Genomic DNA, 23,653 nt, shown 5'->3' on the forward strand with positions numbered 1-23,653 from the left:
GCTGCTTTATATTTCTTGACAAGGAAAAGCTTGGAGTCAAATGCCATAAGTCAGATTTAGTGTCTATAAAAAGAAATAAGGGCTTGCAGTAACTATCTACTTTTTGCTTTATGCAGTTTGAAAGTGCTTTGCTGCTGTCAGAAATGAAGTTAAATCACAGAGATTATAGCCAAGATAATTGACTTGGTTAATTACAGGGGAGCAACAAACTCAGCCAGTGAAATCTCTTCACTCTGTTCAGAACTTCCTGCTCAGCCTTCCTGCTCTCACAGCTGCAGAAGCTGAGAAACAGAGGCAGATCCAAGTAGAAGGGAGACAGGAGGGCTGCATATGTGCCTTTGCTCTGATACATAGGTGAAAACTGCCAGGAGCTGGTGTGGTTGCACTGAGTAACTTTAGGATTTCAGACCACCCACACAGTTGCCCTGCTGCAATATTGAGTTATAGAGACAAATCCTGTATTTAACATTATGCATATGGCAGCTGATGGATGAAACTGCAGGAGGTGACTAGCAGTATAGAACAAAGAAAAGCAAATCAGGTTTAAATCCATAGCTGGATTTGGGTGCTTGACCAGAATCTGCTGGTACTACCAAGATTTTTGGCCATCTCCCAGGTGCCTGAAGCAGCTACAAGAAACCAGATAATTCACTGTCTTTGCATACATGGGTTTGATGGTTTTGTCTTGCTCTCTCTGTAGGTTTTCCACCTGGGATGGCTCGAAAAAAAGACTGCTTCTGCTTTGTTTGAGACCCCTCCTACAGCCACTGTACAGGATGCACTGCAAAACTTCTTAAAGGTACTGTAATCTGACACTCAGGGGAATCCCTAACAAATGCACACTGACAAGTGTAACCACAAGCATGGAATTTGAGTACTTGTGTTCTGCTTAGCTCATTGCTCTCCAAGTGCTTCATGATATCTCTCTATTGACTAGAACCTGAAGAGGAAAAACTGGTGGAAGCAGAAAGGTAGGAGCCTCTGTTATAGAACAGCCAGATGGAAGAACATGATTTTCAAGAGCTCAGAACTAGATCCAGAGAATTCCACATATTTTCAGAGGGTTTTGGTTTTCCTTTTCAATGCTGCAAAAGCTGATGAATTCATTGCTTAGCGTTAAGTGCATGTGGCCTGTGCTCTTTTCATGATCTTGTAAGATCTGTTTATGCTCGTGCCTGGGAACACTTGCATAGGTAGTCAGAATGTTTTGTCACTTTAAATTTCCTCATAATATTTTATAAAGGCCTCTGATTAGATTCTCCAGATTTTTGAACACAAGTTTTTAAGCTTTCAAAGTCAGATATGTGTTTTTTTTTTTAACATACATACACCTCTGATTAAATGTTGCAGAAACAAATTGCCCTACCACTATATAACTCATAGGCCAGCAGTTCTGCAAAGTGTTAGGGTTTATCAGATTTTATCAATTTCTTGTCATTTTGCCTAAATGTTAAGGGTAAATTTGTGGTAGGTAGGTGTCTGCCCTAGGCAGTCTGCTTTTCAGCATAATTTTAGCCAAAATGATTAAATCATTCCACAGCGAAATTTGAAGCAAAGTGTGTTCTTTCTTCTCAATCGAGAAAAAAGCTACTTCTTCCTTTGATGAGTTAGAGTGGCTCTGTGGTTTGAAACAGGAATTTGGATTTTTCTGAGCTTTTACCTTTGGTCACACCCTGAAGAAGTGCACTTCCCATATGCTCAGCAGAGTCCATTTCAGCATTCAGCCACAGTTAGCAAGTTCCAGGGGGATGGAAATCATCTCAAGAATTGCAGCTCTGGGTTACTCACAAGCTGAGCTAGGTCTAAAACCAGACAACATAATTAAGAAGAGGAACAGTGTCTGTACTGAGTTCTCATTGCTTGCTCTGATAGCCAGTTTCTGATGTCTTGATTGCATGCACTGTGAAATTTGAATATAAATAGAACACAGGGTGTGCTACAAAGGGTTTGTTTGCAGTGGAACAGGGAAAGTATGAGGGCTTTTACTAATGCAGCCAGTCTAGCCTATGATAAGTGATGTATGGACTTGAAAAAGTGGGGCTTCCTCATCTAATAAAGAGATGGAAAAAATTGAAACAGCTTTCAAACTGTTCTTTGCATATCCTCATATTTGCTTTTCTCTGCCTGACCCTTTCTCTCTGCTGTTCTAGGTTGAGGAGCTAAGTCCAGGATTTTCCAAAGCAGTAAGAGTGTACATTGCCAAGGTAACCTGTCACTTTATTGAGTACAGTTACATGCTCCTGGGATAAGAAATATTCATCTTAAAAAATACACATGCATCTTTGGATGGATTGTTGTACACGAACTTAAATTACTCCATGTGGAAGCAAGATTTTATAAGTTTTGGATTTCTGTGATGTATACAGGAAGTGCATCATGAGGAAGAAGTAAAGTATTAAATGCATGTCTGTGTTACCAATAAACCTATGTACAGAATTTATTTCATAGTGTCTTGTTAAAGAAAAACAAAGGCGACCAAAGAGGAGAACTCTGTAGGAGATGTGGTGGCCTTCACGCCAGCTGGATCATACACTGTCACTCATCATATCTGCTCAGTGATGAGACTTTGTAAATTAAGTGATGTATATGTAAATCAGCAAGCCTTTTGTTTCTGACAGCTTATGCACACTGATGAATATGCTCTTGATTGCATCTTGCTCTGTTTGTAAATACGGCCAGCAGTCATGCAAATTCAAAGTCACTCCCTGAATGTCTTGTAAAGAATTGGAACTTATTTTCAGGGAAGCTGCAGCAGCAGCAAATTCTTGCAAATCATGACCTGATGAATTTTCAGAGTTGATGTAAAAAAATCTGGATTTCACAGTGGCTAAATTATAACCTGAATGAGCCAATACATTATTACTGGGCTCATAGTTCACCACATGTCTGGCAGATGTGGCTGAGCTTCAGAAGAACTCTGCAAATCAGCATAGAAGTTAATAGGAGTACTTAAACGTATTTGGTTTTGTTTATTGCTATTTTACTCAGTCCCATAGTTGGTCATTTTGGATCACATCCTTCATCATAAAATTCTAATAGTTCAATTTGTATCTCCTTAATTTTCCAGGAAATAGTGCTCTAATGGGTCAGACTTCAAAAGAATAAAGAATTGAGATTTATAGTCACCTAATGATAGTTTTAGAAGGCTCCAAGGATGTCCATGGCACCATCTGTTCTGAATTCCAGAGGTGCAACAATGTGACTGTTTGCAGAGCAGAGAGTTCTCTTTCAGAACTGAAAGAGGAAAATCACCAAGATGCACATACCTTGTCACGATCCTAAAGGAACGCTGGCTTTTTGAGGCAATTGCAACAATGATTAGCTGCTGCCTTTTAGCATCATCATTTTTAGCTTCCTTCTAGCATGCTGATTTTGCAGTCCTCCATTGCCTCCATGACTCTCTAGGCACCAGAGCCTTTTGTGTTACTTAGAGCTGTCTGTTTCTGTGCTGCTTGAGAAGTTCACGATGAAAGATATGAAACCTCAGAGATCTGTAAAGATGAGATGTTACAGTGCTTGCACTTGGACCTGATTTTCAAAGGCCTGGAGAGTTAAAGCTTCATCAGATGATATGCTGCCGGTGTTGAGTTTTTATGATGAAAGCAGCATGAGGAATGGTGGCTGTGGAAGTGGAAATAAAAATGGTGGAAGATGCTGAAGATCACAGGGAGACCTTAAAATCTTTTGCCAAAAAGATCTCCTTGTCCAAAACATTAAAAAAAATAAAAAAATAAAAAAAAAAAATCTAATATTCCATAACTTGATGGTGATTATCAAGCCTGAAGCTATTCTGTGTAAATGCCTAACGGAGAAATAATCCTTTTTTATCAGTTGTCAGGTTACAAAATTGCTCAGTTACTTTCTGCTGCCTGTTTCATCTTTTGTTCTCCCTGTTTAACTCTCCTCACGTTGTCATTTTTCCTTCAGTGCTACAAGGACCTGGGGAACAACTCTGCAGCTCTTCTCTGGATGAACCTTGCTTCAGAACTGCCAGTTAACACAAAAGAGGTATAGGATTATTTTCCAAGAAAGAAAAGAAACCAAAACTAATTTAATGTTGTATGCTTTTGACCCTTCAAATCAAATATGGTTATGTAAAATTCTCTGCATATATATTATGTGGCAAAATTAATCATAGGGAAATTTTTCTAAAATCCCAGTCATTTAACTTAAGGTCAAGACTTTCTCTGGCAGTCTGACTTGACATGTGTGTTCATTGGGCTGATCAATATTATAGGCTGCATTTGCATTAAGGTGTTAATTGCTAAAGGTAAGCTGAATGGTTTCAATTTAAGACTTTTGATTTTCAATTTAAGCTCTTAATGAAGTATTTTGGCACTCTGTGAGTTAGATCTAATGAACTGAAGGATGTAGACGTTTTTGCACCTGAGTCATCTAGTAGTTCCTATCTGTTGCTTTTAAAGCTCTTGGTGCCAGGTTGGCTCCTAAGCTCCTCCAAGCTGGATCAGATCAGTAGTCTGTGTGTGCTGCTCAGCATTTTTTTCTATCTAGGATATTTTAGCTCTTCCATTGCTTTCACAGGGTTTCAGAGAGCAGATTGTACTGCATTTCAGAAAGTGCCATGTGGTTGTGTTTTCCATCTGGGAGCTCTTTTCCACTTTTTTTTTCCTTTGCGCTTTTTCTGTTAAGCTGAAACTGTATAGAAGATGCCATCAAATTAGTACCAGGTAGAAAATACATAAAAGCAGATATCAATCTGTTGTTCTTTGCGTTGTGGAGAAAAATGCAGCGAAGTGACCAGAATCCTCCTGATCTCATGCTTTCAGCGTTCGTCTGATGGAATCCTGGATGTAAGGCAGAAGTATATGCCAGATTTTCCTGCCACTGTGTTTCTAAGGCTTCTGGGTTGCTGTAGCAAAAGTATTGTGCTGAAATTCACAGCACAGGTGTGCAATAGATCTTGGCCCACCATCTATTAGTGCTGACTTGCCTGTGCTACCACCTGCAGGGCACTGGCTAGTACTGCTGCTGGGAAACCAGGGCAGCAAGCAGAAAAAATATCCCTTCTTCCAGAAGGAAATATCCCAGCTCTGCCAGATGAGGAGCCTCCTCACCATCCGCGTCTTAGAAATCATGCCAGACAGAGTTGGAATGGTATATCAGATAAATAGAGGATTTTTTTTCTCTTTATATGTTGGAGGCATAAGGTGGTGTTGTTTCATCCCAAAGAGGCAATCAAATAATTTCCATCAGACTGAGAAGAGTAAAAAAAAAAAAAAATTAGGGGGGGCATTTGACCAGAGTAGGAGAATCCTCAAGGGAGCAAAGGTTTGAAATCCGCTGCTCTGGTTTTCAGTTTTCTCAAAAGGAAGCATGAGAGAAAATCTCTTTGATATTTGGAGAATTTTAATAGGCTGCCGAGAGACAAGTATGAAAAGAGGAAAAACACAAGGCTAGACTATACTTAAAATCTGGTGTGGGGCTTGAGAAGAAAAGAGGAATTATCTTTTTTAACTATATTGAATTAGCCTGTGTATTAATGCCTTGTATTGCATTTCCAGGATTCAGAAGCTGAGAGAGAACTTGAGAAGATGCGATCAGCCTTGGAAGAATAAGAGCAGAAGAGCTCATTCCACTCAACACTGCACAGACAATAAAATTCCATTGAAAGGGGTTTCATGATTCTAGCAAGTTTGGTTGCACAGCATGGATAAGCCAGAGGAGCTGCCAGGAGGACACACTCAACAGTCTCATCAGCACTTCCAGGGAAGCATCTCGGTGGGATTTAATGAGATAAAATCTTGTGTTATTTTCCTATTGAGAGCACAACATATGTTTGTTCGCTTTTAAAATTCCTTAAAAAAAAAAAAAAAAAAAAAAAGGCCAAATAGTCAAAAAATCAACCAGATATTAGCTTGTAGGAGTATATATATGTACACACACGTGTGTGTACGATACCTGAGTTTCAGGTCTGCTTGCTGATGAGCTTCCTGGGGAAGTCCTCAGCAGATAGTTTTCTCTAATTTCACTGTTTTCTCTTTTCCTTTCTAAAACATCCTCGTTGAATCAATTGAAATAACTGATTGCACCTTTGCATAGATGTCCTGCGGAGAGAAAGGTGAGAGTCAGTGGGCATTGTGAGGCTGATTTTTAGCAACCTGATGCACTGCAGGTTGTGGGAGTTCCTCACTTCCTTCAGTCTCTTGTTTCAAATGGACACTGACACAATGGCTTGAGGAAAGGCCACTGCACAAAAAAGACTGCATTGACTTAAAATAAGTGAGTTGCTGTGAAAAAACTGATGGTGATGTCCAAAATACAGTCCTGTTGGTCCTGTCTGGTTATACCTAAACTGCCTTCCTGGTTTTCTGTTGAGGAGAAACCAGCACTGCTCGTTACACTGAGAAAATACTGAGGAACCAAGAAGATCTTATTCACAAGAAAAACTTTATTTTTAAGAAGTGCACGTCAGAACAGCAAGTAATGAGGTTTTCAACTTCAGGACTTTCTCCTAGTGACATCACTAGAGAGCGAAAACATGGTGTGTCCCTCCAAACTATGCGGCTATGGTTTAGATATAACAGCTTAGCAGTTGTTTATCAGTGTAACACTGGTTACAGGAACAGGAGTACTCTGTGGCAGAGCTGACACTTTGCTGTGTATTCCTCCAGTTCTTGTTGACGAATGCACTGGCACTGAGAAAACGGAGTTGACAGCTGACATTTTCTCTGACAGCTTCTGGGTACCAAACAGAGAAAGTAAACTTTGCTGTATGCTGACAAAAAGGGTGAAAAGCAAAAACAATGTTCAGAAATTTCCCAAAGACTTGAGCAAGGCTTGCTTTATATCCTAGCACATTTCAGCTTTTCCCCCTTGATGTTACTTTCATAAAGTAGATGTTAGCAGACTCAAGCTCACAAACTTCCCAGTTTATATATTTGACACTTTTCAGCTATTTTTATTTTGGTCCAAATAGAACTCTACAATTTTGATTTGCTTGAAACTATACATATGATTCTTACAAATAGAGAACTGAACTCTGCCAGGCTGAATCACTGGTTCTTTGCCAAAAGATAGCAGCAATCCAGAGCTTTTCTTATTTGCAGGCCTTCACCTGTTGTCTAACTCTTCAAAATGTAGAACATTAGAGGTGATTTTGAATTAGATTTACATGCTGTGTTTTCAAAGATGCAATTTCTTTTTGTTTTTTGTTTCTTTCTTGCTTAGTATCTGTTTCCATACAGTGAGCAACCATAAGTTTGAGGGAAGAAAATGCTGATCTGTTTTTCTGCTCACCTTGTGCTTTGGATTCTGCACTGGTTAGGTTTAAGTCTTTCACACTGTGTATTCTTCGGGGTGATGATGTAAATCCCCTTAGCTTTAAAAGGGTCACGGATGAGGTTCAGTTACTTGTCAAGGTGACTTATGAATGGAAGGATGTCTTCAGATAGTAAGTAGAGTGCTAGGAAAACAGAGCTTTGGGTTACAGACTAAACAAAGCCTGTTTGGAAACAAATGCCAAAGTCTTGTTTTTCTTACTGATAGAAGTTGAAGTGAGGGAATCTCTTCCTCGTGTCTGTACTTCAATAGCTTTTAAGCAATGCAAAAACCAAGACTTCTTTAATTTTGCACACAATTTTTAAAACTCTGCAGATTAATCCCTGAGTACAATGTGAATTTCTCAAAGGTGCCTGCACTGTACACTCCCAGGAGTTGGATTTTCATAGTAAAAGACTCTAGATGTTCTTCTAGGCTTATCATAGGGTAAGACGGAACAATTTCCTGAGCTAGGCTGACTTTGGAAACACACCTCCCTGTGGCTAAACTATGATACTATAGAATAACTGAAGCTGTTTAATTTATCCTCACTGTGCTGGTCTGTTTGAGATAAGGTATTTGCAATTAAGGAGAAAGCCATCCTGCTTAAAGTTTCCTGTGTCACTGTCTTGCTTGTTGTGTTGGTACACAGACAGGTAAAGAAACCCAACAGTCAGGAGGAAGTCTTCTAAAGTATTGTGGTGTCTATTGTATGTGTGGTGGTGTGCTGGAATATTATGGGAAGGTAACATATAAAATTCTTGTTTATATATCACTGTTTATACATATGTTTGTAACTGTGTGGGTTACGCCTCTAATACATTTTGTATGTAAATACCATGACTACTGTTTACGTTTCTAAATTGCAACAAAGTAATACAGCCACAAGTTATGGTGAGCAGTGTGCTCCAGGTGAGGTTGTTTTTCAATAAATGTGAGTGATAAGTTGTTACCAAGTCTAAATATTCTGTGCTCCGCTTTCACAGCCTGAAGCCATCTCCACCTGCTCCAGATAGAAGCCATAAACAAGGGGCTTAGCATTGCTTTTGAGTGTTTTAGACCTCCTGACAACTTTTATTTCATTGTGTTCCAAATTACTTTGCAGAGAGAGTGAGTTATAGCCCTAGCTGTACTTCTTCATTCCTTAAAATTCACTGAACTGAGGAGTACTGATTGATAGCATAGTTGCACTAAAGAGTAGGTATAGTGGGAAACAATATTTGGGCTGCCTAATGGAGTAGATAGGAGTGATTTGGCTGTGTTAATTTGCTTGCACATTAGTCACATACCATCCCTGGGAGAGGAACGTTGGAGCTATGTGCAATCACAAGTACAAAGGAAGTCCTCTCCCAGCAAGCAATGGATAGAATCATAGAATCATTGATATTGGAAAAGACCTCTTAAGATCTTGTCCAACATTCAACCTCTAGCCACAACCCAAAGTGCCACACCTACACATTTCAAGAAAACTTTGTCTGTCCATGGTAAATTAGGACTGGATTCAGCCTGCAACTTCTCTGTAATCTCATCCCTTTTGTTTTCTTCTTAAAGTGAAATTGTAGCGTCTTCTAGTGCACTGAACCACCTTACAGAGCCCTGTGGCACTGAAGGCAGCAGCCCAGGAGAGGACATGTAGGTACACTGTTGTTCAACATAAATCTCTAGGACTCTAGAACCCCTAGAAGACTTTTTAAGTGACATTTTGCAATACTTGAGTGTTAACAATCAAATGAGTGCTTTGTCTGCTGCAATCATACTTGACCATGGGTAGGAAAACACAGCTTGAAAAATATTTTTGAATCACTTCAACATCGCAGAGAGGAGGTCAGCACTGACCCATAGGAATGGGTTGCCAGTTGAGGATGAGGGATTTAAAAACAGGCAAGTTCTGTTTGGAAGTTGATTTCCAATAATTAGAGCATACCAGGGCAGTGAACACCTCCTCAGTGTTCTGGGAAACATCTGACTCAATATCGGAGTAGGAATGTCAACACTGCTTCCTACCAGGAATGGCGCAGTCATTCTGACTCCCACCTTGGCTTCAAGATTTCTGCAAAGTCCAAATTTTTTTGTTTCAATGACGTCTGCAACTCCTTGGAAGTTCCCTGGCAAAGGCTGACCTGCTGAGATCCTTGGTTTGAGGGAGACCCTGAAATGGGAGGATTGCAATAGGCTTGCCTTGCCATCTTGTTTTTTACAGCAAGTCTTACCAACATGTGGCAAATCATTGGGTTCATGTAGGTGAACTGTCATTATTTTCCTTAGAATAATATTTAGCAAAGGCCCATTTCAGAGTCCCCTGAGTATTACAAAAAACAAACTTTTTTTTGCAGCAGTACATATGTTGACTTTGCTGATGTTGGCATACAAAGCGCACATAATGAAACCAGGCAAAATTCAGGGGAGAAAGGATAAATGTGAACACTGCTACTGTTTGCTGTAGACCTGTGATGCTTTCACAGGTTTTGCATGTGCAAGCATGCAGTCTCAGTTGGGCATGCAAACATGATCTCAAAAACTTAAGAGAGATTAGTTCTCTGAGTGAGATTTATTTAAATGTTGCTTTTCCCAAAATATAAACATGAGAAGGGCTCAAAAGCTATGAAGGAAGACAAGGCAATGCAAACCTGGGGATAGAAAGTCCCCATCATTATAAATGCATCCCGTAACAAAGGTCAGCTTCCTATTTACTGGGCTAATGTCAGCTTGACTGATGGAGAAGTTAAAGGCCCTTTAGATCAGGTTTAAATAAATCATTTATGAGAAGCAGAAGAGGCTCCGGGATTGGCGTAGACTCTGTTTTGGGTTGTTTACATACCTGCAGACAATTATTTAGAAGGAAAGATTAATTTCTGATTGCTTTTCTTCTTAATGAACGGGTTAGTTCTGCAGCTGGATCTCTTGTGCATCTTCTGCTAAATAATAAAGATCCTATTCCAGCATTTCAGTATCTTGAAAACTGTGGGGGAAGCTGTGCAGCACCTGCTTGCATGCGACTATGACCGTAATTGTGGATGAGGAGTAGAAAGGGGTTTGGACACAGGGGACTGTAAATAATGCATTTCCTGGCATCGCGCTTCCAAAAATCGTATTTCCTGGCAGCGTCTCTCTCTAGATTTGAGAAATGGGGTGGTCAAAACATTGCAAAATCATTTGAGGAAGTGCTGTAAGCAGCTTCCACCCCCCTGTGAGCTGCAGCTGCACACTTTGCACAGCGCTGCCGCCAGCATGCAGTCAAGAATAATTTCTGGACACCGTCAAACACATCAAACATCCATCTGAGTGGATGCCTTTGCTTTGTGCCAGTTCCCATTAGGTTACAGAGGGCATCTTGGTTCTGTTGACCATCACAGCATCTGTGGTGGATAGCAGAGGTGTGAAGCAGACTTGGAAATACCTACATGCTCTGAGATGCTGTCAAGAGGAGGGCTAAATTAGTAAGGATGTATTCAAATCTTCCCAGATAATTAAATCTCATATTTGGTAAAACTTCTGGAGGAAGGTGAGTTTGTTGTTGGTAAATTGTTGTCATCAGGAGGTGTTGTCATTAGGAGTTCCTTGGAGTGACTACACTGTAGTGGCATGAGGTGAGCATGACGGTAGCTTGGGTGGAGACTGTTCTCTGTTTTGGGATGGTATATCTTCCTATTTCAGAGCCAACTCTATTAACTTTGGTTGGACATGTTCACCTGCATTATTTTTAAATATGTGTAAGAAAGACCACGCGATGGTGTTGGTAGCATACAGGCAATAGACAGTTACCCAACCACACTATACCTGTACAAAAGAATGGTGACCCTCCAGAAAAGAGGATTTCTCTACAGGTCTGGGTTGTGCTTCCAGATGCCATTCAGGAACATTTAGGGGAACAAAAAATCTTGTTTTTGGAAAGGGGCCATGTCCCATTTCAGCTAAGCATCTCAATGTAAGCTGCCAAGTGGCTCTTTCTACTTAAAATTTAAAGGTTCATAGAGGAGAAATAAAATTCCCGAATTGTTTCTCTACTCCAGCAGATGTACTCCCACCCCCTTCAAAACTCCTTCCACTTATATATATGAGGTAAGTTTAGGTCGGACGTTAGGAAACACTTCTTTACAGAAAGGGTGCTTAAGCACTGGAATAGGCTTCCCAGGGAGATGGTTGAGTCACCACCCCTGGAGTGTTGAAAAACCGTTTGGATGTGGTGCTCAGGGACATGATTAGCAGAGGGGTGTTAGTTAGGGTAGGATGGTTAGATTATGGTTGGACTTGATTATCTTGAAGGTCTTTTCCGACCTGAGCAATTCTATGATTCTGTAGTATGGAGTATCCCTTTGGGCAGTTTAAGTCAGCTGTTGTAATTTTGTTCCCTCCCAGCTCCTTGGGCCTTTCACTGCAAATGGCCTTGCGTTATTACAGAACAGCTTAGCAGCAACTACAAACAGCAATGTATTATCAAAATTGTTTTTCTCCTACAACCAAAACATAGCATCGTCTCAGACACAATTCCCTCCCAGCTAAAGCTAGGACGTGAGAATTGGGGGCATAAAGGTAGGGTGTGCTCATGGGGTCAAACTGATGGGGCCATGCAGCAGGACAAGACCTGTCCAGGCCGCCATGGGTGACCAGTCCATAAACTCAGGTCTCAGTGATGAGGCTCCCCCAGAAGCTTCCCTTGCTCCACCATGGCTTTCCCTGAGTTCTGAAGTATATCTTCTATGAATGTCTCACTCCTGCTAGAAGGAGAGAAAATCACACTTCTTGCTACATCTTAGGGTACCAAGGGAGAGGGTTCGATTTCTGCAGTTTTGACCTGTCCTGGGGAAAAGAGCTCAGGGGTGTTTGTGATGGAGCTACAGGTACAAACGATGCTTGCAGCCACCCCACAAAGAAAATAAGCAGTGATGGGTCCTGTGTCAAAGATGTTTATTACTGTGGGGACTCACTGCCATTGACACTATAAGAAGCAAGAGTTACTAGTGTGCAAGGCAAGGTATTCCCTGCCACCCTGTTGGTGCACCTTGGCTGGATGGGCCATCATGGCTGGATGAGCAGGTGGAGCCTCGGCCACACATTGGCAGTGAAAGGCAGTGGCTTCAGCACCAGCCCATGGACGCAGTCCATGGTGAGGTGCTCCGCTGGGTTGGCATGGAAGGAGCAGTGGTGGAGGATGGTGGTGAAGAGGAAGAGCTGGAGCTTGGAGAGCTGGTCACCTATGCAGCGTCGCTGGCCAGCCGAGAAGATCATCACGCTGCCAGCCCGCTCACGGTCCAGGCACTGCTGCTTGTCCAGGAATCGCGTAGGATCAAAGCGCTGGGGCTCAGACCACTTGCTGCAGTCATGGTTGACTGACCACTGGTTGACAAAGTCCACAGTGCCGTTAGGGATGTGGAAGCCCTCGAGCTCCACATCAGCTGTGGTGGCATGTGGAATGGTGATGGGCACAAAGTTGCTGTAGCGCAGTGTCTCATAGATGAAGGCCTCCAGAAGGGGTAGATGGGGTCGGTCCTCAGTTGTGGGCAGTCGGCTGTGTCCCACCACCGCTCCAGCTCAGCCTATCAGTCCTGCTGGACCTGCGGGTGCTTCAGCAGCAGCAGGAGTATCCATGAGAACGTTGTGGATGTGGTGTCCTGCCCTGCTCAGAAGATGTCGGTCATGGCACCTTCCACATCCTCAGGTCCCAGCCCATCAGGGGACACACCCCAGCACTCTACAGAGGCGATCATGACATCACTGATGTCACGGACTGCCCGCCAGTCAAAGGTCTGGTGGTGCTGTGCCACCTTGGCCTGCACAAAGCCATGCAGTTCACAGTTGAGGGCCTGGAAGTCACAGTAGACACAGCGGACAGGGTTGGGGAAGCAGAGGAGCCAGGGCAGCATGTCCACCAGACTGCCGGCCCCCGTCTACCCAAAGTGGTCATTGCGGCCAAGCAATGCGGTGAACTCGCTGTCAGAATGGTCATAGCGGTGGCCAAAGCAGAGAGCACAGAGGACATTGGTGTTGGCCACCACTAAGAGCGGGCAGGGCTGGAAATAAGCACCACCCTGGCTGTGCCTCTGGAAGAGCTGCGCCAGGTCACCTGCCTCGGCCGCCACGTGCCACTCCACCTCGGCCACCATTGAATGAGCCCTTAGGGCAGCATGGGCCAGCTGCCACTGTGCCTGCCATTGGGGTGAGCAGCTCCCAAAGGTGATGCTGCGCCCACCAGACACCAGCCCGAAGGAAAGGAAGTCAGGCTGGCCGGCAAAGCATGTGCCCAGCCCCATCAATGCCCACTGGATGCCCCACCTCACCATCAAGCACCACCACCCGCTGCTGGCCCAGGCGCAGCTGGAAGATGGCTCCATAGTGGCACGCCATGTGCATGAAGGTGAGGTGGGGCAGACGGCCCAGCTGCAGGACATTGCCCACCAGAGGCCACGCAAAAGGACCCGGTGGGATCTGGCCACGAGTGGCCTTGTGGAGAGTCCTGGCAAGCAGCAGGATGGCAGTGAGCACAACGGCAATGAGAAGGGCAGAGAGGTGACAGCACCAGCGCTGTGGCCGCACCTTTGGGGGTCCCCATCGCACTCACGGCTGCAGCTGCTCTGCACGGAGGCTGAGGATCAGTGCGGCTTTATGGTTGCCTCCAAGACAGGCCAAACCTCTCTCCTCCCCCCAGGAGGCTGCTGTGGGCTGGGGAAGGAGAACACGGGTGGAGCCACCCCAATGAGACACATGGAGATGGAATCATGGTGGAGAGCTCCAAGTTTGGGTGTAAGGAGGGAGCGGGGTCCAGAAGGGGCTGTGAGTGGGTGCAGGGTTCAGGGAGCAGCAGGGTGCTGACAGCAGTCAGAACTTTATCATGGAGCTTGCTAGCATCACCCGTATCCTCCCTGAAAGTATTATGGACCCATGTGGGGTGGGTGATGCTACATATCCCTGTCCCCCTGTGGAGTTTTTCTTGCTTTATTTTTCCCACTCGTGATTGCAATTGTGGCTCTGGGCTTTGCAGCTGGATTCAATCATCTCAGTGCAGCTTTTGGCAACTCCATCACCAAACCTGAGCATCTCCGCTTCCCAGAAGGCATCAGATTGCAGAGGTGAGCTGCAGGATGTGGGGTGGCTCTGGGGACATTGCTTAGTGGCTCCAGAAGGATGATTTCATTGTCTTGTCTGACCCTGAGCAAGGCTGATACTTGCATGTAATGTCCCCTGGACCAAGAAAAGGCAATTTTCCATGGTAAGGGGAAATTAATTCTGCACAAATAGAGTGAATTGGGCTGCCTGGAGCTTTACAGCGTCTCTGGCTGTTTACTATCCCAAAAAACAGCAAGCTGAACCAGCTTGCTTCCTGCTACTTTTTCTCATAACCCCAACCCAACTTGGGGACAAAACCAAAAAAAAAAAATAGCTTTAATCAAAACTTTGGGGCTTTCCATGCTCGTCCCCAAACTCTTCTTTGGACTGCTCTGATTTGGGCTTCTCCTTCCTTATAGCAACACTCCAGCTCACTCCTTCTGCTTCCATCCCTGTTGAATGTTACACAGCTGCCTCTCCTTGACTTTGATGCTTACTCGCATAATGATGCCTTGGTTGGTCACTCTGATGCCATGTGTTGCCCCCAGACCATGATGCTGCCTATTCTAGCATATAATATATAATAATATAATATAAATAATACAATACACCACCTCTACAAAAAAACAGAACAAGTCTTCATGCTGTGCAGCTGTTCCTCTCTGAATGGTGGGGAAAAAAAAAAAAAAAAAAAAAAAAAAGTGTTTTTTCCCCATACTATTTTGGTTTGGTAGGATTTGACTTCTTCATGAAAGCACCCAATTTCAATACATATTTCAAAATAAATAAAATAAATGAGGCATTTCCTTCTAGTCATTGGCCTGTTTAAGGGGCTTTCCTCAGCTTGGCTGTGAAACAGCAGAGAGAGACATTTTCCCATCATTTAACCCCAAAATACAAGCCTTAGACAAGAACCTCCTTTCTGCTTCCCCAGCACATATTGCTGCCCCTCCTGTGCTTTGAAGTGGCTTAGAGAGAATTTGAAATTGGGGAAACACCAATTAATTTCCTTTGAAAATAAAGGCTGAAACAATGAGTAGCTCAGAACAACGCACCCATTTCTGCACATGCTTCAACGATAAATTCCTTCTCACCTCTAGGTGAGGGCTCTAACAGAGCAGAAGTTGGCTGGGTGAATGCAAGCCAGATGGTTGCACAAACACACAAAAACTTCTAAGAGCTTTTAAAGTTACGATTTCTAATGATATTCTGCTTCTTTAAGGGGAGTTTTAGAGTTTTTGAGAAACGCTGAGACAAATACTTCAATGAAAGGCAGGAAAAATGTTTCCAAAATATTATTAATTGTAGCTCCTTGAGATGAAAGCAATGTTGACAGTAAGCTTATTTTAATTAATGTTACATAGCCTTGAGTCACAAGCAACTTAAACCCTTTATGGAAATACTTGCTCTGGGATGTCATCAGATAACTTGAGGACATTCCTAAAGGTTCTTGTGCTAAAAAGAAAAAACCCAAATCCCACCGAGCTCCAAGCCTGGGCTGTATAAAAGCTTAGATGGCTGTATAAGAGCTTAGAGAAGAGGAAAAATTTTTCCCATTTTGTTTGGTTTTGTGGCAGTTACAAACCTTTCAGCTTGACCTAGAGAAGTGCTGTGGACTACAGAGAAAGCAGTTTGCATGCTAAGCATTGGATGAACAGAGGGAACTTCAGAAGTTACCTCAGTTGTTCAGACTTTGAAAAGAATGTGTTCTGTTAGATTAAACTGTACAACACTAACACTGGAGGACTGTGATCAAGTCATGTCAGCCTACAACAAACCACTGCCAGGTGTCGGCCACCAGCAGCACATAGAGTGCAAGGACAGGGTCTTACAGTTGGTCACAGTTTCACCAGTCACTTGACCAGGCAAGTGTCAGCAACCAAGCAGCTGTACAGCACGTCTCAGAAAGGGAAATGATGTTTTGTAGAAAAAAAAAAAAAACACCCCACGTTGAGAGTCACTGAAGATCTTTTCCCTACCTGCAGGCAAAGAGTGCCTAAGTTTGAATTAGCACCTGGCTAAAGTCCAGGCGCCTGTAATGTCATCAATATTTTCATGGTCTTTTTATTAAAAAGCAGATTTCCAGAGAGAAATAATGACATACAATAAACAACATTATTGAAATGTAAATTAGCAGTTCCCAAAAAGCAGCATATTGCAGAATTCAAAGCAAAATTAACAAAAAGATTAGGGGTCGATGATAATCTCAGACACAGCAATATTCACACATTCTTTTTGTGGAATGCTATTCTGCTTTATTTTGTAACTAATTATTAAGGCAACCTGTTATGTTCTCAAGCCACCACGTTCCTTACCTGACTTACTTCAAAGTCATTAAATTACAAACTATTGCCACAAATTTTCAGATCACTGTGCTATGTCCACCTGTAGAACTCAATGGGAGCAACAGCTGTGAAGAAAACTTCAAGCATATGGTCCTCTGAAAATATTCTCAAGAAACCACATTAACCTAACACTTGACTAAAACCCAGTCTCTTCCAAGCAACACCTGCAGACGTGTCTCAAATTGGATTCACATGATGAACATGTATGCTGACATACAACAGAATCCTCGGACAGCATTTGAACAGCAGGTGCATTGGGAAAGCTTCCATCACAGGAGCCGATTGTGGCCACCCAGTCTTAGTTTACACAGGGAATGAGAAGAAGTCTTCACTCTTTTGCATCTCCCACTCCATCAGCATTAATAGCAAACATTGCTTCAGCCTCAGGAAGGCAAGGAGAGTCATAAATTTTACATATTCTGGTTTCACCTCGGCCTTTTCGCAGATAAAGTCTGAGGGGGAAGAAGAAAGAAATGAGGTATAGCCTTCTTCCAGAGAATCCTGATATTAATTATTAAAACATTACATTGAAACGTTACAAGGAATGTAGCACACTTTGAACTGTAAGAACTGAACCTGCTCAGAGTTTCTGCAAAGCAGACTGGAAGTGACACTGGCAGACCGAAGAGAGACCCGGAATTAAAAAGTATGTATTCAGTGACACAAAATCTTCCAAAATAAAGCTAATGGAAGATGATAATCTGTTCTCTCACCTGGTGGTGGACGCATGGGCTATGATATTTCCTCCAATAGGTTTCTTGGGATCTGCTGCAAACATGGCTGCTCCATCTACTTGTGCCACAACTTGGTTAGTGATCACAACAGCCACACCAAACTAGGAGAAAAGCAACAAAGCAAAATCACTTTCCACCACCTGAATAAATTAAAAAAAAAAACAAAAAAACCCATGCTTGTACTTCTGCTCTGCTCTCCTCTCTGCAGGTGATACTCACTCTCAAAATACAACAGAAGCAGACAACGAGCAGGCAGAACACCTTTTGTACAAGATCGCTGAGCTTCACAAGAGAAAGAAAATCAATCACCAGTCCCCTAGGGAGCAAAGTTCAGCATTTACCTCATCTGCAAGTCGGAGAAGCATACGCAGAAATCTGGCCAGATGCATCTGTCTTGCTGACAGCTCACCTCTTCCAGAGTAATCTGTCCGATACAGAGCTGTTGCACTGTCCACTATCAGCAGTGCATACCTGGAAAAGTTACATAAAGCATTCTCAGAATTGTTTTCAGAGGTGAATAATGTGACCATCTGAGTCAACTGTAAGCTGCACGCAGATGTGGATATAATCCCTTCTCACCTACCAGTTAGCAGAAGTGTTATTTTTACCACCACAGAGTCAATTTGCAGCATTCAGATTACTATGAAATAAAACCCTTTGTAAGGTGTTTTACATGGGTATTCTGCAGGTAAACAGGCCCCTGTGTATCTCATATCACCACCCCCTTCCTTCTAAAGGGTCTTGTAAACCGCAGTTTCAAACTAAAGCTATCTGCACACGTCCTGGTTTTGACTGGGATAGTTAATCTTCTTCACAGTGGTTGGTATGCTACTGTTCTGGGAAAAAAAAAAAAAGGTAAAAAAAAAAAAAAATGTTGATAATAGATTGATGTTTTAGTTGTTGTGCTTATACTGAGTCAAGGACTCTCCTGCTCCTCCTGCTGCCCTGCCTGCAAGGAGCTGGAAAAGAGCCAGGACAGTTGACCCAAGCTGGCCAAAGGGATATCCTATACCATATATAATGGCATCATGCTGAACAACAAAACTGGGGGAGACTGCTACTGCTCAGTGACAGGCAGAGCATTGCTCAGCAGGTAGCGAGTAACTACATTGCGCCATCATTTTCTGCAGCAGTTGTGTTTTGTTTTCTTTCTCATTAAACTGTCTTTATCTCAGCCCAAGAGTTCTTGCATTTTTACTGTTTTCAGTTCTCTCCCCCACCCTCTTGGGGTTAGGGAGGTGAACAGCTGGTGCTAGCTGCCTGCCAGGCTAAACCACAACAGCTGCACTGCTGTATATCAACTCTCTTTCTGAAAGCAATTATATCATGTGATCTTTAAAGTTGTTTCTCAGGCTGGCACTCATTCTTTGTCAAGTCAAGTCAGTTGTCATAGCTCAAGTCAGTTGCTACCATCCAACATTTCAGAAGGAACAGGTATTAACTCACAACTAAATTTCTCACACATCTCAGCTGATACACAAAACTTACTGCATGCAAGCGTCAAAGCAAAGATTTGAGAACAACTTTAAACGTAAGCTGTTACTTTGACAATTCAGTCATGTAGTGCAGGTGATGAACCAGTGCAAGAGAACTGTACAAGCATGTTTATAATGTACCAGCACAAAAATCACCCCATCTTAAGATGAGGTCTCATTACCGTGATTCAGCCATCATAGCAGATGCCTGATAAAGGAGCTGGGTCTGGTGATCTGTGTTAAAGCCTCGAGCATACGCCACATTATCCAGGACATCACTGCCAGACAAGCCATACCTAGAGACATCAGTGACAAAAGTCTTCAGCAACAAACTTCACCAACAGGAGTTACTGCTACCTTTCAATAACTTGACTTTATTTCATTCATGCAGGATGATACGTTGATTAGGTCAATTTCCTCTCTAAAGAAAAGGGAACAACTCTTGTGGACCAGTACAGCTCATATTAGTTTGATATTTAAGTATAACAAGAATCTGCATGTATCCAGCAGTTTTTATTGCCTTCAGGAAACTCAGTTAATTACCTTATCCCTGATTTGTGTACAAGACACTTCTGAGGTATTATGAAGTAGAGGCAGGAGATAAGAAAACTGTCTTCCAACTGGTCAGGGATGACTCTAACATTTCTCAACAAAAAAATTCCATGTGCTGTTAAGATAAACTTCTTGTAAAAGAATCTTTGTTACAAAATACTAGTAGAATTTAAGGAAAATCTTGGTATGCCACCAACTGTAAAACTAAATTTGAGGGGGATATTAAGTGAAAACATATGCCAAGAAACAATGATGTTAGCTTATGTCATAGCTAAGTAAAAATAGAAACTTTAAAAATACAGCTAATGAACTGGTCTAAAGAGCATCTAGGTAGGCAGTGATAGAACCCAGGAGGCAGGAAGGAGCTGTTGCTTAAGGATAGTTCTTACTCTAACAGTCCAATGAATGTAAAGAGCCTGGCTGATTTTAACTAGGCTGCCTCACCATTAGGAAACACATTCCCTTCTTCACCTAATGCCTGTTTACTTCCAGCCGTAAGTACAGACCTTTCAGCCACAGCAAGAAGACGTTCTGGACGGAAGGTGCCTTCAGTGTCAATATACATGGCTTTTCCTTCTCCACCTCCTTGGTCAATGGGAAGCTGAAGGAAGAGCACATTTATGAATACGAAATCAATAACAAGTAATTTAGTTACTGCTTTATGCCTTCAGCTGATTTTCTGATAATATCTAAATAATATAATAAAATTTTCTGATAATATCTAAATAATATAATAAAAATAATCAGCTGATAATAAATAACGTACCAAGCTATGGTGATTAAAGTCACATTTGTCTGGGAAAAGTGACAAGACAGATTCTTGTCTTCAGTGTCTGTGCAAGAGGACAGGAGCTCAGCTTCAAGCACCTCTCTGTGCTTAAGACCTATGATTACACCACAAGGCTAATGTCTGTTAATGGGATCAAAATATTAAGGCCAAAAAAAAGCTACAAAACATAAGCCAAATATGGGCAAAAAGATAACAAATTTAACTGCTGCTACAGTAATCCTAACAGGCAGGTTAAGTGAGGAATAAAAGACCCTTGCAAGCTGAAAGTTCAGTCATGGTTGCTGCAAAAGTTTCTGAGATCTCTTTGGGAACGGATAAAATCCACTCTTTGCAGCTGTGCATATGTGGGGTTGTTTTTGTAAGAAAATGGCATAAATAAAACTAGCAAATACACAAAAACTGCATTGTCTGAATACTTGATTTTAATAAAGTGGATCACTCACTTGACAGGTTACTGCCAAAGTATGGCACAACTGTGTTTTTCCAGTACGAAACTCCCCAAATAATTCTGTTATGGACCCTGTTTCTATTCCTCCTAAGTGGAAGAAAGAAAAAAAAAAAAAAAAAAAAAAAAAATTGTCACATACTTCCAGTAAAGACTGCATACACAAAGTTTTAATTTAACACAGACTGAGTTTAACACTTTGGCTGAAAGTTTTCAAGCTAATTGGAAAAACTGGTTTTCATATTGAGGTTTGCTCATTCTGAAGGTGAGAAGTTCAGCTAAGTTTATTTTTGATAATGCTGAAGAGCTGAAGTGACTTAACTGTGCTTTTAGATTACAAGTGGGAACAGGGAGATGATCATGAAAGTTAATCAATAAATAGAACCCAAGTTATTACCTTGAAGAAGTTTATCAAGTTCTTTGGACCCAGTGGTGATCTGGATGATTTCAGACCTCCGCTGATGGAATTCCGTTGCTGTGGTAAAACCCATTGGAACCAGTTTAGCTGCTTCAGCCTAAAGAAAACCAAACTAAGCAGTGCAGAAAGAGCACATCCCATTAATTTACTCCCTAGTAATTAGTACTATAAAGCTCAGGTGCCACCCGCACCTGCGCTTCAGTGGGTTGTAACAGAGGAACAACTGTATGGGGTCAGCCCAGTGGTTCCTAACTAAGCACCCTGTGCCTTGACAACTGCCACAAGTGGATGCTTGGGGAACAAGTCAGGGAATAAGGAACTGATTCACTACCTGATAATTCCTATGAGTTCGCCAAGTGCCTCTGTGTGAAGATTATCTCATTAACACCATACTTATCTCTTGGTATTGTTACATTATTAAACCATTCATAATACTGATGGTTACAGCATTGTGGGACAAGTAGTTCTGGAACTCCATCATATCCTGTATGAAAAAATGCTTTCTTTGCTTCAAGCCTCCTTACCATGAGAGATATTGAGCTGGAAATGACAGTCTTGGCCATACTCTCCACATCTTCCACAATTTTTAGAGAACTTCCTAATTATTTCCCCCAGCCCTTCACTTCTTCTTGAAGCTGGTTCTAGCCTCTTCTGATCTCTTCCCATAAAAAGCCACAACACATCCCTAATAAGCCTTATTACTCTTCTCGGTCTATCATTAATTGAGACCTTCCAAAATCACTGGAATACTTTAAAATAGCAAAAATAAACCTTCTTGACTTTCTCAGCTTAAAGTTTTTGCTTAACATCCTTACCAAGATTTTATCAGCTTTGGCTTCACTGATGCCTTTAATATTTAACAGCTCCTTCTTGGGTGCATGTGCAACAGACTCAACAGTGTGATATCCAGCTTCTTCTAATTTCTTCACGTCATTTGCATTTATCCCACATTGCTGACAGACAGAGGAAAAAGAGACACAAGGAGTCACAAACACCAATCACTGAATACCTTCAGCTGCCTTTAGATTTAAATCAAACTCTGTTATTACAAGTCAGCATGTTCAGTGTTATCATTCTAACACTTACAAACAAATGGACAAGGGGAGATGGCCTCAAGCTGCACTAGGGTATGTTTAGGTGGGATATCAGGAAGAACTTCTTTACAGAAAGGGTGCTTAAGCACTGGAATAGGCTCCTCAGGGACCCATCCCTGGATGTGTTTAAAAACTGTTTGGATGTGGTGCTCAGGGACATGATTTAGCAGAGGGCTGTTAGAGTTGGGGTAACGTGGTTAGTTCGTGGTTGGACTGGATGATCTTGAAGGTCTTTTCCAACCTGAGCAATTCTATGATTCTATTCTACAATTTAAATCAAACTCTGTTATTACAAGTCAGCACATCCAATGCTACCACCCTAACACTTACAAACAAGTAGTCTTTTAAATAAAAATGATCGTAATGCAGTGTTTGCAAGAGCTACTCTCTAAATAGTGCAGAAAAGCAGATATTGATTTAACAAATACTGAAGGTAACTAACAAATATCAAGGAAAAGATAGAAGCACAAAATTGTTTGAAGTGACCTCTAAGGGCAGCTGGTCCAATAATGCCATGACCAGGGACACCTACAGCTCTATCAAGTGCTCAAAGGCCCTTTCAGCTTCTTCACCACGAACATCTCCAGGAATGGGGCATCCCTCACCTCTCTGGGCAACTCGTGCCAATGCCTCACTGCCCTTATCATACAAAACCTTTTACCTCTAGCCTAGATATGGGCTCTGGGCCAAAGCTCTCCTCCTCTGCAGATGTGTCGGCGTTTGCCTCGAACTGCACCTGCATAGCCATGGCTGCAGCCGTCCTAGAAGGAAAGCAGACAGCTTGGTGACACGGAGTGCAACACAAACGGGACACGGGCACATAGAGCAGCAAAGTCCCTTCCCACAGTGAGAAAAGTCTTCTGTGCGCTCTCCTGGGCAGCGTTACACTCTAAAAACAAGGCCTTGACTGACCTCACCTGACGGGAGGTTGAACTGAGGCTCCCGAGCATTCAGGAGGATAATGGTGAAAAAATCAGCACAGTGCTAGCAAACCGTCGCCTTCAGTGCGTGCTCGGGTGGTCCCCCGAGTACTGCGTACTGGGAGGCTCCCAGCGGGGCCACTCGCAGCCTGAAGGCAGGGCGGTGGCCCAGCGTTCCGCCACCACACGCGTCGGAAAGCGGCCTGTCCCGTTTCCTCTCGTTCTCCACTCTCGGGCCGCCCCCGCCTCACCTCAACCCAGCGTTATTTTTCAAACTTCTCATGGGCCCGCCTCAACCGCCGCGCCGCGCCGCTCCTCCCCAGGCCCGCAGCCGCCCGCTGCAACCCGCGCGCCCGCCCGCCCCCGCCATTACCGTTCGCAGCCGCCACCGTTTCGGAGGAGCCCGCCACCGCGTCACGTGACGGGGGAAGACCGCGGAGCCCGCCACCGCGTCACGTGACGGGAGAGAGCGTGGAGTCACGCTCACCCAATGGATTTAGCTGAAGCTGGCCGTGCCTTAAAGGGGACGCACCCCTTTTTACATGTACACACACATATGCG

The 23,653-nt window shown here is 42.8% G+C and overlaps 2 protein-coding genes and 1 pseudogene across 5 annotated transcripts in view; 1 reads left to right on the plus strand and 2 right to left on the minus strand.

Annotated features, from left to right (window-relative positions):
* The window catches only part of RMDN3 (regulator of microtubule dynamics 3), a 31,425-nt gene extending 25,576 nt beyond the window's left edge, over positions 1 to 5,849 (plus strand). The window contains exons 9-12 of the mRNA XM_048947300.1: positions 701 to 799; positions 2,151 to 2,204; positions 3,928 to 4,008; positions 5,523 to 5,849. Of these exons, the coding sequence (XP_048803257.1) occupies positions 701 to 799; positions 2,151 to 2,204; positions 3,928 to 4,008; positions 5,523 to 5,576 (288 nt within the window). The 3' untranslated portion in view covers positions 5,577 to 5,849. The remainder of the gene's footprint in view (positions 1 to 700; positions 800 to 2,150; positions 2,205 to 3,927; positions 4,009 to 5,522) is intronic.
* Positions 5,850 to 12,294: 6,445 nt separating this feature from the next.
* LOC125694621 (cytochrome P450 1B1-like) lies at positions 12,295 to 14,310 on the minus strand (annotated as a pseudogene).
* A 1,360-nt stretch (positions 14,311 to 15,670) lies between these two features.
* Positions 15,671 to 23,592, minus strand: RAD51 (RAD51 recombinase). Of its 4 annotated transcripts, none has more exons than XM_048947311.1 (10): positions 23,344 to 23,451; positions 22,834 to 22,933; positions 21,894 to 22,031; positions 21,058 to 21,175; positions 20,659 to 20,750; positions 19,932 to 20,026; positions 19,056 to 19,169; positions 17,740 to 17,869; positions 17,378 to 17,499; positions 15,671 to 17,116 (listed from the first exon to the last, which is right to left on the minus strand). In XM_048947311.1, exons 1-10 carry the CDS (start codon positions 23,373 to 23,375, stop codon positions 16,993 to 16,995), a joined length of 1,065 nt encoding a protein of 354 aa, XP_048803268.1. In that variant the 5' UTR covers positions 23,376 to 23,451; the 3' UTR covers positions 15,671 to 16,992. The 4 variants fall into 4 exon arrangements, with proteins under 4 accessions (XP_048803268.1, XP_048803270.1, XP_048803267.1 ...); XM_048947313.1 differs by lacking the exon at positions 23,344 to 23,451 and adding an exon at positions 23,090 to 23,326; XM_048947310.1 differs by lacking the exon at positions 23,344 to 23,451 and adding an exon at positions 23,085 to 23,326.
* Between the last annotated feature and the right edge of the window lie 61 nt (positions 23,593 to 23,653).

The sequence above is a fragment of the Lagopus muta genome, chromosome 6, assembly GCF_023343835.1.
Source record: "Lagopus muta isolate bLagMut1 chromosome 6, bLagMut1 primary, whole genome shotgun sequence".
In the NCBI taxonomy this organism is placed as follows: Eukaryota; Metazoa; Chordata; class Aves; order Galliformes; family Phasianidae; genus Lagopus; species Lagopus muta.